The 13,995-nt window shown below is 50.5% G+C and overlaps 1 protein-coding gene across 1 annotated transcript; it reads right to left on the reverse strand.

Annotated features, from left to right (window-relative positions):
* Positions 1–91: 91 nt before the first annotated feature.
* On the reverse strand, positions 92–12,644 carry GRPEL1 (GrpE like 1, mitochondrial). The gene is made up of 4 exons (XM_004265151.4): positions 12,528–12,644; positions 10,370–10,532; positions 8,943–9,024; positions 92–2,169 (listed from the first exon to the last, which is right to left on the reverse strand). Exons 1-4 carry the CDS (start codon positions 12,620–12,622, stop codon positions 1,823–1,825), a joined length of 687 nt encoding a protein of 228 aa, XP_004265199.2. The 5' UTR covers positions 12,623–12,644; the 3' UTR covers positions 92–1,822.
* Between the last annotated feature and the right edge of the window lie 1,351 nt (positions 12,645–13,995).

A 13,995-nucleotide genomic window follows, 5' to 3' on the forward strand; every position in this document is an offset into this window, starting at 1 on the left:
TTAAGCGAGACCATCTCTAGGTTTAGCACCTTTTTGCAGGTGCAGCTCTAGGTGAAAAGGGATGGGATGGGACTGCACACGTTCCAAGAAATTAGTTTGAAAATTACTTCTTTATTCACCCTCATTTTACAGATGAGTCCAGGGAGGCGAAAGGCTGTGCTCACAGCCACAGTGTAAAGAGCAGGCGTAACTCGGGGCTGTTTCTCAATATGCTGTACTGTTGCCTTTAGTTTTGGGCTATGCTCTTGACCAAGTTATTTAAAGCAGCTTAAAAGAAAAGGGGGACGGGCTTCCCTGGTGGCGCAGTGGTTAAGAATCCGCCTGCCAATGTAGGGGACCAGGAAGATCCCACGTGCCGTGTACCAACTAAACCTGTGCGCCACAACTACTGAGCCCATGCGCCACAACTACTGAAGCCGGCGCGCCTAGAGCCTGAGCTCCGCAACAGGAGAAGCCACCGCAATGAGAAGGCCGCGCACCACAATGAAGAGCAGCCCCCGCTCGCCACAACTAGAGAAAGCCCGTGCGCAGCAACGAAGACACAACGCATCCAAAAATAAATAAATTTATAAAAGGGGGGGAAATTTCTTGAAATGGTATAAATTGGAATTTTAATTATGGGAATATCACCTACACCTTTCAAATCGACTACCCACCTTTCTTACGTAGTATTGACCTTTAATCCTAGAAGTACCTCTTAGAAGCAAAGCTAGTGGAAGGTTACTTTTTTTCCCCTCGTTTATAAGAATACCTCAGTCATTCAACTTTTCCCCTCAAGCGAGGAACGGAGGGTCCGGCGGCGAGTCACAGGGCCAGCGCTTGCCGGTCGTGTGTCCTTACTGCTGCTTCCAAGTGTCCACGGTCCCCTTCCGGGACAGAAGCCAACACGTTTACGTGTGTCAGGCGCACAGCTGCAGGATTTGAGCAAAGACCCGGAAAGCTAAGCCACACTTCTCTGCTTAGTAAGGATCTCCTCCACCAAAGCACACAGCTAGCAGAGCGTAGGAAAATAAACAACAGGGCTTCAATCCTCTGAAATAAAATTTTAAATTTAACATTTAAAACATACCAAGCACACAGTCCCTCAGATTTCTAAGGAAGTCCATCTTACTAGGGGGAAAGTACCTTCTGGTCATTAGTAACTAGTTGGGTATAGATTTAAACCTTTCTATAAAGAGATGAACAAAACAGGACGAAAGTAACTGAGTGTGTCAAATTCAGTTACTGGCAAAATAAGGAGGTGAGGACGTTAGGGTGTGCCCGCTGGTCTCTCACCTCCCAAAGCCAGAAGACGATCGCTCTTAGCAGCGAGACGGTAACTGATCATAAATGAACGCAAACGCGTTCTTCGCCAAGGGTGTCGTACAATTTCTCTTAGCAAGAAAAATGTTTAAACTCTTGCCTTGCCTTCACTGAGTGACGGGTGGTGGCTAAGCAGTCCAGGAACTCGCGTGCTACAGTGAGACGCAGAGGACGCAGTGCAGCCGGCGCAGCCAGCTAGCAAACAGCAGGAACTCCTGAAGACCTTTTATTCATTTGAAATACTCTGACGTCACCAGAGTTTGAGCAGACACGGTGTTTTTCCTGATACCCTAGGGTCCGGTAGCATCCCGCCGGCCTGTCCTGTGAGCACGTGGAACTAGTAACTCCCGAATGTTCATTAACACAACTGTGCAACTGGCTTACTTCCTGTCCAGCCACTGGTCACTAAAGCCTGGCAACAAGGTTTAGGAAAAGGTCACGCGCACCCGCAGCTGAGGAAAGATGAAGTGGCCTGAGTCAGCGAGTGATCGTAACAAAGCCCCGGAGCCCGTGGGGGCCGCTAAGCCGCCTTCACCACCCCAACCAGGGCGGGTCTCAGGGTGCGCCCGTGCAGCTTGTACCCCACTTTGTTAACGAGCGCCACCGTGCCTGGCTCCTTGCCCTCAACCGGCGTGTGGAACAAGGCCTCGTGCTCGTAGGGGTCGAACTTGGCCCCCGCGGGGTTCAGCCGGAGTAAGCCGTGCTTCCTGAACACCTTCTGGATCTGGACCTCAGTCATCACGAGCCCCTCGTAGAGGTTCTTCAGGTGCGGGTTATCGTCTCTAATCTCCTCCTTCGGGACGCACTGTGTTGCCTTCTCCAGAATGTCCGCCACCTCCAGCAAGTCCTTGCAGAAGCCCTGAATGCCTACACGAAGTTAAAGAAGAACAGCGTTTGCATTCTGTACCAACTGCATGGGCAACTCAACACTGTAAGCCCCGTTTACATCACACACGGTCTATTTAATGACACCGTCTCAAATCACTAGTTTGCCCTAGAATTTCAATGGCTGGATTAAAAAACAGACAAACTTTTCTGGGGTTTAGACAAAAGCCAATGAGGTATAAAGACCAGCAGCTGAAAACCTGCAGAACCACCATCAGTCCTGCTCCAGGCTAAGAGGACGTGCAACCCCCGCAGACGGCAGAGCCAGGAAGGGGCGCAGGTGGCTGCCTCAGCTAAAGAACACGGGGCCTGGGGCCACATCCCTGGCTGTCACGGAACTGCCCATGTGATCTGGGCAGACCCTCTCTGGGTCTCAGCTTCTTTGGTTATAAAACAGGGATAACAGTACCTAACACAGTGAGGTTATGAGGACAAAACCACACACACTCAGAGCACCTAGAACACTTAAGGACTCAATACACACGTTAGCAATTATTTGGCACCGTGGGGTAAAAGTTACCGGGACACACCCCAAGCCTTAACCTTTATCTAACAGAAGAAATAACGTGTTAAAAAACTTCGCACAGATACAAACGTTTGTGGTTCCAAGACAATGCTTCAGCTGCTGAACGAAGGAGGTCAGGGCGGATGAGAGGCGCACACGGCTCAGCTCCCCCGGCCCGCCCCACCCTGGCCCCGGCAGCGCAGCGACCGTGAGGCTCTAGCACGGCCCACTCAAGTCTTCTCGGGTCTTGAAGGCTGTGCGTCTCGAAGGAGGCAGCGCTCGTTTTAGGCTTTACTCTTTCACACAGGGTTTTCACCCCACTGCTTTAAAATGAAATTAAAATTCCACCTATCTGATAAAGATGGGAGCGTCTATTAAGGATTAACCCTGTGCTAGTTCCCGTATGGTCTCTGAGACACGCAAGAAACGGTCACACAAGTGGCAAGTACAATCACAGTGATACTTACACAAGGCGCACTCGTGAGTGCTGAGAAGAGATTAACCTAAGGGACGTGGTTCAGCAGGGTAGGCAGAGGAGGGTTCTGGGAACTGAGGCCTGGAGAGTCGGGAGGGAGCCACACGTTGGAGGAACTGAGGACGGCCAGCCCACCAGGAAGATGCAGACCCAGAGTAGCTGAAGATTCCAGATGGTGCAGTGGAATGGGTAGAGGTCTGCTGTGGCCACTCTGCCTAGGGTGTGGAGCAGGGATGCAAGAGCTGAAGCTGGCCTGGACCACAGCGGAGGCAGCAGAGACAAGTGGATGAAGCAGAGTCCAAGCATCACCACTCACCGGATAGGAGGGGAGTGAGCTTGAGGGAGGAGAGGACAGTTCACATGCCTGGCCTAGACACCTGGGCGGGCAACAGTATCATTTACTCAAATGAGGAAGACAGGAAGCACAGGCAGAGGGGAGAATCCAGTTTAAAACACCCCTGAGACGTCCAGGTAAAGACATACAGGGCTAGAACGCAGAAGAAATGTCTGAACTGGAAAGAGAACCTGTGCGTGGATGCCATTCAGACCCGTGGGAGGGCAAGTCAGTAGGGGGGACGGCGAGAGGAGGGGGGAGGCCTGCTCCGAGCCCTGAAGAACCCAGACACGTGGAGGGCGACAGACACGCAGCCAGCGCAGGCCATGACCCGGAAGAGGAGGAGCAACAGGAGGTGAGGTGACCGCATCCAGGAACGAAGAGTTCCTAGAAGAGGTGAAGCGCCGCTGTTAAGGGGCCCGCGAGGGAAGGGTGGGGCCCGCCATGGCAGCCTCTTGCTGGGTGCCGCCTTTATGAGCTCTGGGAGCACCAGTGCCAGGGGGCTGCCCACACGCGGAGGTGAGACTGAAAACAGAGCCCCCTCCTCGCGGCTGTGTGATCCACGCCACTGCCGCCGACTCTGTCAACTCAGCAGCGCGTGCGGGACGTCCGAGTGGAAAGGGTGCTCCCGCGGCTGAGACAGGTCCGGCCTTCGCAGCTGTGGGCTCTGTGGGCACGCACAGAAGCAGGGCCAGGGTCTGGGCGGCTCCCACGGCAGGTCCAGGCGCACGACTACTCCGGTCCTGGTACCTGACCTCAGTGGATCTGTGCTGGTGGTTTTGTGCACACAGCACCTGAGGGACCCCAGGGCCAACTGCCTGCGTTCCCACGGTGCAGGCGGGGCCGAAGGCAGTTGACAACAGCGCACTTTGTGAGCCCGCACAACAGGTGACAGATGGCATCACAGAGCACACTCCCTGGTAGATGGCTCTGGTGGAGGGATACTGAGTGGCTCCCCTTCCAGCAGGAGCGCTCCAATCCTGCCTGCCCCACAAGGCAGCTCAGAAACGGATCTGGGGGCCTCTATTCCAACAACTAGGGAGCAGGACCTGCCCCCAACAGGGCTGTGACAACCACAGAGCAGAGAGGAGGCCCCGCTCAAATCCAGTGCAGACTCTGGTCACCACACCACCAGTCACACCTCCTATCAAGGGGATAATGGCCAGGATATGATGAGGAAAGAGGTGGCAGGCATCCACACTAAAAACAGGCCTTGGGCCTTCCCTGGTGGCGCAGTGGTTAAGAATCCGCCTGCCAATGCAGAGGACACGGGTTCGAGCCCTGGTCTGGGAAGATCCCACATGCCAAGGAGCAACTAAGCCCATGCGCCACAACTACTGAGCCCACGTGCCACAACTACTGAGCCCACACGCCTAGAGCCCATGCTCCACAACAAGAGAAGCCACCACAACGAGAAGCCCGTGCACTGCAACAAAGAGTAGCCCCCACTCGCCACAACTAGAGAAAGCCCGTGCGCAGCAACAAAGACCCAATGCAGCCAAAAATAAATAAAATAAAATAAAATAAAAAACTCACTACAAACAAAAGTCCAGGACCAGATGGCTTCACAGATGAATTCTACCAAACACACAAAGAACCTACAGCAATTCTCAAACTCTTCCAAAAGACTGAAGAGGAAGGACACTATGAAGCCACCATCACCCTGATGCCAAAACCAGACAAAGACACCACCAAGGAAGAAAATTACAGGCCAGTATCTTTGATGAATACAGATGCAAAAATTCTCAACAAAATGTCAGCAAACCGAATCCAACAACACGGAAAAAAGGATCATATACCACGACCAAGTTGGATTCACCCCAGGGTCATAAGAATGGTTCAACATATGCAAATCAATCAATGCGATACAGCACATCAACAAAAGAGAAGACAAAAACCACATGATCATCTCAGTAGATGCAGAAAAAGCATCTGATAAAATCCAACAACCATTCATGATAAAAACTCTTATGAAAGTAGGTACAGAGAAAACACCTCAACATTTAAAGCTATTTACGACAAACACACAGCCAACATAATACTCAATGGTGAAAAGCTGAAAGCCTTCCCGCTAAAATCTGGAACAAGACAAGGATGCTCACTCTCACCACTTCTATTCAACATAGTACTGGAAGTCCTAGCCACAGGAATCACACAAGAAAAAGAAATAAAAGGTATCCAAAATGGTAGGGAAGAGGTAGAATTGTCATTATATGCAGATGACATGATACTATATTTTGAAAACCCTCCACACAAAAACTACTAGAACTGATAAAGGAATTCAGCAAGGTAGCAGGATACAAGATTAACATACAGAAACTGGTTACATTTCTTTACACTAACAATGAAATATCAGAAAAGGAAAGTAAAAAAAACAATACCTCTTAAATCCCATCAAATAATACTTAGGAATAAACCTGACAAGGAGGTGAAAGACTTACATGCTGAGAACTATAAACCATTAGTAAAGGAAACTGAAGATGATTCTAAGAAATGGAAAGATACCCCGTGCTCTTGGACTGGAAGAATTAACATTGTTAAAATGGCCATACTATCCAAAACAATCTACAGATTTAATGTGATCCCTATCAAATTACCCATGACATTTTCCACAGAACTAGAACAAATAATCCTAAAATTTATATGGAACCACAAGACTCAGAACTGCCAAAGCAATCCTGAGGAAGAAGAACAAAGCTGGAGGCATAACCCTCCCAGACTTCAGACAATACTACAAAGCTACAGTAATCAAAACAGCATGGTACTGGCTCAACGACAAACATATAGATCAATGGAACAGAATAGAGAGCCCAGCAATAAACCCACACACCTACAGTCAACTAATCTTTGACAAAGGAGGCAAGAATATTCAATGGAGAAAAGACAGTCTGTTTAGCAAGTGGTGTTAGGAGAGTTGGACAGCCACAGGTCAATCAATGAAGTTAGAACACACCCTCTCACCATACACACAAATAAACTCAAAATGGCTTAAATAAAGACCTAAATAGAAGACAAGACACTGTAAAACCCCTACAAGAGAACAAAGGCAAAACATCTTCTGACATAAATTCTACCAATGTTTTCTCATGTCAGTCTCCCAAGGCAACAGAGATAGAAGCAAAAATAAACAAATGGGTCCTATCAAACTTACAAGCTTTAGCACAGCAAAGGAAACTAAAAACAAAACAAAAAGACAACATACAGACTGGGAGAAAATACTTGCAAATGATGCAACCTACAAGGGCTTAATTTCCAAAATATACAAACAGCTCATAAAACTCAATAACAAAAACCCAAACAACTCAATCAAAAAATGGGCAGAAGACCAAAATAGACATTTCTCCAAAGAAGACATACAGATGGCCAATAAGCACACAAAAAGATGCTCAACATCGCTAATTATTAGAGAAATGCAAATCAAAACTCCAATGAGGTACCACCTCACACCAGTCAGAATGGCCACCATTAAAAAGTCTACAAATAACCAATGCTGGAGAGGGTGTGGAGAAAAGGGAACCCTCCTATACTGTTGGTGGGAATGTAAATTGGTACAGCTACTATGGAGAACAGTATGGAGGTTCCTCAAAAAACTAAAACTAGAATTACCATATGACCCAGCAATCCCCCTCCTGGGCATACATCCAGACAAAACCATAATTCAAAAAGATACATGCACTGCTATGTTCACAGCTGCACTACTTACAATAGCCAAGACATGGAAACATGGAAATGTTCAATGACAGATGAATGGATAAAGAAGATGTGGTATATATGTATATTCAATGGAATATGACTCAGCCATAAAAAAAAGAATGAAATTATGCCATTTGCAGCAACACAGATGCAACTGGAGATTATCATACCAAGTGAAGTAAGTCAGAAAGAGGAAGACAAATACCATATGATATCACTTATATGTGGAATCTAAAGTATGGCAAAAATAAACCTATCTATGAAACAGAAACAGAATCAGACACAGAGAACAGACTTGTGGTGGACAAGGCAGGGGGGTGGGGAAGGGATGGAGTGGGAGTTTGGGATGAGCAGATGCAAACTATTATATATGGAATGGATAAACAACAAGATCCTACTGTAGAGCACAGGGAATTACATTCAATATCCTGTGATAAACCATAATGGAAAAGAATATAAAAAAGGAGGGCTTCCCTGGTGGTGCAGTGGTTGAAGAGTCTGCCTGCCAATGCGGGGGACGGGTTCGAGTCCTGGTCTGGGAAGATCCCACATGCCGCGGAGCGACTGGGCCCGTGAGCCACAACTACTAAGCCTGCGCGTCTGGAGCCTGTGCTCCGCAACAAGAGAGGCCACGACAGTGAGGGGCCCGCACACCACAGTGAAGAGTGGCCCCCGCTTGCCGCAACTGGAGAAGGCCTTCGCACAGAAACGAGGACCCAACACAGCCAAAAATAAATAAATAAATTTATATATATATTAAAAAAAGAATATAAAAAAGGGAATATAGGGCTTCCCTGGTGGCGCAGTGGTTGAGAGTCCGCCTGCCGATGCAGGGTACACGGGTTCGTGACCCAGTCTGGGAAGATCCCACATGCCGCGGAGCGGTTGGGCCCGTGAGCCATGGCCGCTGAGCCTGCACGTCCGGAGCCTGTGCTCCGCAACAGGAGAGGCCACAACAATGAGGGGCCTGCGTACGGCAAAAAAAAAAAAAAAAAAAGGGAATATATACATGTATAACTGAATCACTTTGCTGTACAACAGAAATTAACACAACATTGTACATCAACTATACTTCAATAAAATTAAAATAAAAAAAAAGAGAGATTTGTTCTCTGTGTTGAACTCGGATCTTATCAAGTTTCCACTGTGAGCACCCAAGGTCTTGCTGTGAACCTGAGGTTCTGCATCTACAACAGGGGGACTGAAAGCTCCGTCCCCATAGGTACTCAAATGGTAGCCTTTTGGGTAATCAACACAACACATCTGGGGTTGGGAGACGGGCCTCAGTGCCAGCGCCATTACCAGGTTTGTGCTGAATGGCAAGTCATTTCAACCTCACTGATCTCAACCGTAAAAATGGGAAGGACGATAACAGAAACATACAAAGGTGACAATGCAAACAGAATCTGAGGAGGTCCTAAGTGAGACCCGTGTTAGGGCTGCTCCAGCTAAGGAGCCGAACCTCATAGAGCCGACCTGCTAGTTACCTGCAGGCTCACACCGAGGTCTCTGTGGAAGAGCAAAGCACACGCTTCTCATTGAAGGAATCACGCTCACCACTCCGAGTGCGAGTCCTAAGGGCAATTTTGCTCCTTCTAGACAACGGCTGACCCATCTCCAACACTGGAGGGAGTGAAGCAGCAGGCTCCCCACCTCCTCACGGGGCTGGCCCCTTTGCCTGGCACTCTGATACCCCCTCCCTTGCCCCGTGTTTCCCTCGGTCAATGTCATGTAACGTTGAAAGTTACCATATAGTTTCGCCTCCTCCACCAATTTTTGGCTCCTCTGCCGCAAGTTCTCCGTATCTGCTAAAGCTCGCTTATACTTTTCCTTAAAAAAAAAGGAAGGGAGAAAGAAAGACTGATTCACGTGAATTAAATATGGAACAAATTCATAGGAAAGCATATCTGATGTAACAAACTCCAAGTCAAAACACAAACAACAGCTATCATCACGTTTGAAATTCTGGGTTACAGACAGCTGCTGCTTAATAAACACAAACACATTAACCCGTGTCACTGTTTCCAGCAAGTGGGGAACAGATGGCCCGGTGTCGCGTATTCACATAGCCCCCAAGGGCATTCTCACTCAGTGTGCAGCTGGGGAAGGACCAGGAGAGGCTTCTCATTTCTCATGGTTCCGATGGCTCTCCTCCAGGGAGGACCATTCATTCATTCCTCAGCAGAATCTCCAACTTAAGGGAATCCTAGAAGCCCGGTTAGGGGCTGACCCGTTCAGTTCCCACACCCTGAAGAGACGTCTAGGAGAACAACGAACCTGAGTGGACAGCTTTGGCCTCTACGCCACAGAAGAGGAAAAACCCCATCAATGAACCTCTGGTATTGTTAACATTGCCCAGATATGATTCAGTTGAAACATTTATTGTGTACTAATCATCTGAATTCTGGTATCTTCCTCATTTTGCACCAACTTTTCCTGTAATCTCATCCGTCTCCTGGAATTTCTATTTTTCGTGTGCACCAGGTTACCGTGTTCAGCCTTCAGGCGATTCCAGAGCCGTGGTTAAGAGCAACGGCTCCCAGGCTCAGGCCCTCGCCCTGCCACTCAGTGGCCAGGTGACCTTGGCAAGTTTACCAAACCGTCCTGGACCTCAGTTTCCTCATCTGTAAACAGGGATATTAACGGCTGACTCACAGGGTTGTTGTGAGAATTAATATAAATTAAGGGCTGAGAACGGCCCCAGCACACAGTATTTGATATTATCATTCTTAAATGCTCACAGAGCTCGATTTGTGCCACTCGTGCTTTTCCACATGGGGTCATAATCCATATTACTAATCAGTTCACAGAACTCCTACCTCCCTAGGAGAGCGCCACGTGGCCGTACCTCTGCCCCCCACCCTTGTCCTTCCCTAAGACCAGCTTAAAGGGCCCTACTGAATAGTCCTCACCTGTAAAGACCATTTTAAGCCTCAATTCAATATAATCTAGGTAGCACATAGAGATGACCCTCATGACAACCAGAGCCACACAGGCTTTGGGTTCTATCCCTTCTCCGGTAGTAACTTGTTATAGGACCCAGCCGTAGTCCTTGGACAACGATGGGATTTGTCTGGGCTCCGTCTCTGTTGTCACGGAGGCTGGCCAGACGTCCTCGGAAAAGACTCACCTGGAGTTTGAACGACCACGCTCCCCCCAGAGCCCGCAACCTTACCATGGTCTCCTTTAGCTGCTCTTCCAGCTTGACCTTCTCTTCCATCAGTGTCTTCTCTGCAGAGGGCAGACCTGTCTTCTGTTCATTCTGACCCATGTCCTCTTCCAAGTTCTGGCCATTGTTCTTCTGTTTTGTAGCTGTGCACAGCAGCCGAGGAGAGGACCTAAAGACAAGTCCACACGCTAGAAATTAAGATGTTTGTTTTGCTTCTTAAAGTCAGATGTATGACTTAAGAAATCAGAATTTAAAACTATGTGCTACTGACCCATGGGGGAGAAAAGATTTATTTCAGATCCAATAAAAGCATATGACATATAGAAGCTATTTGTTGATATAAAGTCTTCTGCAACAAATGCCTAAACTAACATATCAGTGTACCAAGGCTATGGTACTAACCTCCTCTTCTTCCCACTTTAAACATCTCCTTCTGAGATATGGTCACCCAGGCCCACCACACAGCAATGCAGTAGCTACTACTGGAGGTGAGGCCCAGTGCTGATGCTCATTACAAAGCTAGAGGAGCAGAGATCTTGCCCACACAGTACTTCGGGCATGCAAAAAAGATATCTACACACAAAGAACCGTAATGTGGGGTTTGAAAGTGATAAAAGAGGAACCATGCACTTTGGGAGGCTCAGAGTAGAATATTTCTAGCTTTGGGTAAATGGAAGGCAATGAAAGGGTTTGTGCAGTGAGGCTTTGAAGGATAAGTAAGAGTTCACATACAGAGTCAGGAATGGATGAGACAGACGCACTTCAGGAAGAGGGAAGGACTGGAGGTTGGAAAGCATGGGGATGGTATGTACAGGGGAAATACAAAGAGCTCTAAAACTAATGCTGCAAGGGACTTAAAGTATTATCCAATCTGATCCCCACATGAAAAAGGTTAAGTGATAAACTCAAGGCCGCAAAGCCATTAAGGAATGATACACATCTCTGCACCAGGTCCAGTGGAACTCTTAATTATGCCACAGTCCAACCTGAAAATAAACCACATGCGATTTCTTCCCAGATTAAAACAAACTGCCTCAATGAACAGGAAAGCTAGGAGTACACAGAGCATATGTACAAGGATGTTTACAGCAACTGGAAACAGATCGCTGTCAGAAGGAGACGGCTGAACAAGCTGTTTCTGCCGACCCCCTCCTGGAGCGCCAGAGGCTCCCGCAGCAGCCAGAGCGAGTCTCGCTTTGCTTTGCAGGGAGGGAGACGGCGGCTCCGGGGGCTCAGTTACCCCGAAAGCTACGCATACAATTCAGCTCTCTAAACTCCCCAACTTGAGCCTCTTGCCACAAACCCAGTTCTCAGAGCAGAAATCCACGCGTCTTGGCAATTAATTCCAGATACAAAAATCACAAATTACTCGAGCAAAGAGGCCTTTTCACTCGGGCTTTCCAGGTGGGCTTGTTCCCACACAGTTCTACACCATGTATCGGGCTGGAATCGCCGCTGCATCCCGCGCGCTACCGTAGTCCACGCTGCCCGGCCCGGTCTCCCCATCACTCAAGCAGCTCCTGCGGGGAAAGCCCAGCTCCTGCTCTGCGCAGCTTCTACCCAATCTGTCTTCTACCAGATAACCTGGTTCTGGGAAGCTCCTCCAACGCAGACGGTGCTAAGCACTCGCTAAACTAACTTATGAGGCTAGACTTTGAAAAAGCAGAAACCGCCGGTTTAAAAAAAAACACGAAAGAAGAAAAGCCAAGGTGAGGGCACTGCCTCGTGACCCCCGCCGCGGAGTCACCGCTCTTGTATAAATAAGCCGCTGTCCCCACCGTGGGGCAGGCACCGCTGCCCTTCTGACCTCAGGCTCCTGGGCACGCGGAGGTGGACGAGGACTCGGGCCAGAGGAAGGAGCCAGCGCGCCGCCGCCCCGCGCCCCGGGGACCCGCACACGCGGCCGCCTCGCGCCGGCCTGGGCTCGCGGGAGGCTCGGCGCGGCCTCGGGCTCGCGCGGGGCGCCGTCCCACCCTCCCCGGGTCCGCCGCGCGGGCAGCACGGGCAGCGAGGCCGCAGGGCAACCCCGCGGTGTCCGCGCCCCGCGTGGGGGAACCGCCGCCCACAGCGCCCGGGCCGGAGCCGGGCAGGACTCGGGTCGGAGCGGACGGGGGCGGCACGCACACCGCGCCCTTCCTCAGCCCGGGCAGCCGGCGCCCCTTACCTGAGAGACAACGCCAAAGCTGGAAGGCTGTGCCGCGCCACCCTCACGCACCGAGCCGCCATAACTGCTGCGGGGTCTGCGCGCGCACGGGGCATGCGCGGAGGCGGCTGACCCCTCCCCTCGGCCACCAGGACACTCGCGCAGACTCTGTGCTTCCTTCCCCCTCCCAACTACTTCCCCTCAGCCAATCCACCACCGCTTCTCCTCTGATAGACAGATCATACTCACCACTAATTGCCGGTCTTGGAGTAGCACTCTCCCCTCCCCCGGTGGGCGGGGTCTGAGGCCTTCCGGAGCCCGAGAAGGTGAGGAGGTGAAAGGTGAAGGAAACCGTGGGAGGAGACTCTCCGCGGAGGGGCGTGGTCAAAGGAAGAACCAATAGGGAGGGAGCATGGGGGTGGGACGCCGGAAGTACGGACTTGGGAGAGCAGAGAGGCGGCAGTCGGTTTTCCCGCGTGGTTGTACGTTGCACGTCTCAGGCCGCCCTTTCCTCTGGGAGTCGGCCATGCGCCGGGGCTGGCATTTGTCCTGTTCTCCCTTGCAGCGCGAGCTCCTGGGACCGTGCCGGGCACCGGGCGCTCAGTGTGGACTAACTGCAAATAGGCCAAGGACAAAAGCACGTCCACGGGCAACCGCAGGACTTTAAAAAAGTCGGTTAAAATAGTGTTAGGGGGGCTTCCCTGCTGGCGCAGTGGTTGAGAGTCCGCCTGCCGATGCAGGGGACGCGGGTTCGTGCCCCGGTCCGGGAGGATCCCACACGCCGCGGAGCGGCTGGGCCCGTGAGCCATGGCCGCTGAGCCTGCGCGTCCGGAGCCTGTGCTCCGCAACGGGAGAGGCCACAACAGTGAGAGGCCCACGTACCGCAAAAAAAAAAAAAAAACAGTGTTAGGGGAGCACCACCCGTCCTGCCTGCGGCTCCGCGGCGGCGGCGGCGGAGGAGGGGGAAGGGGCGAGGGCTGGTGGCCGGAGGGGACTCCGTCGCTACCTGTCAGTGCTATTAACGCGAAAACCAAAACCCAGGAAGCAGATGTGACACAGCACGGCGGCGTTGGTGCTGGGTGAGGGGAATTGGGTGTGTGTTGTTTTCTCTTTGCCCTCTTCTTTCACCTGCAGTTTTATCAGAGTAAAACACGAAGCATAACAAGAACAGCACCGAGGAAGGCTCAGGGGACACAGCCAAAGCTCATAAATACAAATGTTTTCGTTAATCTATCAAAGGTCAGTGCTACCGTATCACGTGCCACGAAGGAGCCGAGGTGCTGGAAGAGGAGGTGTCCTGGGCTGGAGCCCGTGGTGTCCCAAGTGTGGTGCTGCCTGCATGTCATATTTGGGTTTTTTTTTGGGTTTTCTGTAAATTAATTAATTAATTTTTGGCTGTCTTGGGTCTTCATTGCTGCGCGCGGGTTTTCTCTAGTTGCGGCGAGCGGGGGCTACTCTTCGTTGTGATACGCAGGCTTCTCATTGGGGT

Source organism: Orcinus orca, chromosome 4 (genome assembly GCF_937001465.1).
Source record: "Orcinus orca chromosome 4, mOrcOrc1.1, whole genome shotgun sequence".
In the NCBI taxonomy this organism is placed as follows: Eukaryota; Metazoa; Chordata; class Mammalia; order Artiodactyla; family Delphinidae; genus Orcinus; species Orcinus orca.

Coding starts and splice junctions, on each gene's coding strand:
- GRPEL1 (XM_004265151.4), bottom strand. CDS start 12,622: ATGCCCCGTGCGCGCGCAGACCCCGCAGCAGTTATGGCGGCTCGGTGC. Junction 9,025..10,369: donor AGCAGCTAAAGGAGACCATG/GTAAGGTTGCGG, acceptor TTTTTTTTTAAG/GAAAAGTATAAGCGAGCTTT. Junction 2,170..8,942: donor GGAGGAGGCGAAACTATATG/GTAACTTTCAAC, acceptor AACTTCGTGTAG/GCATTCAGGGCTTCTGCAAG.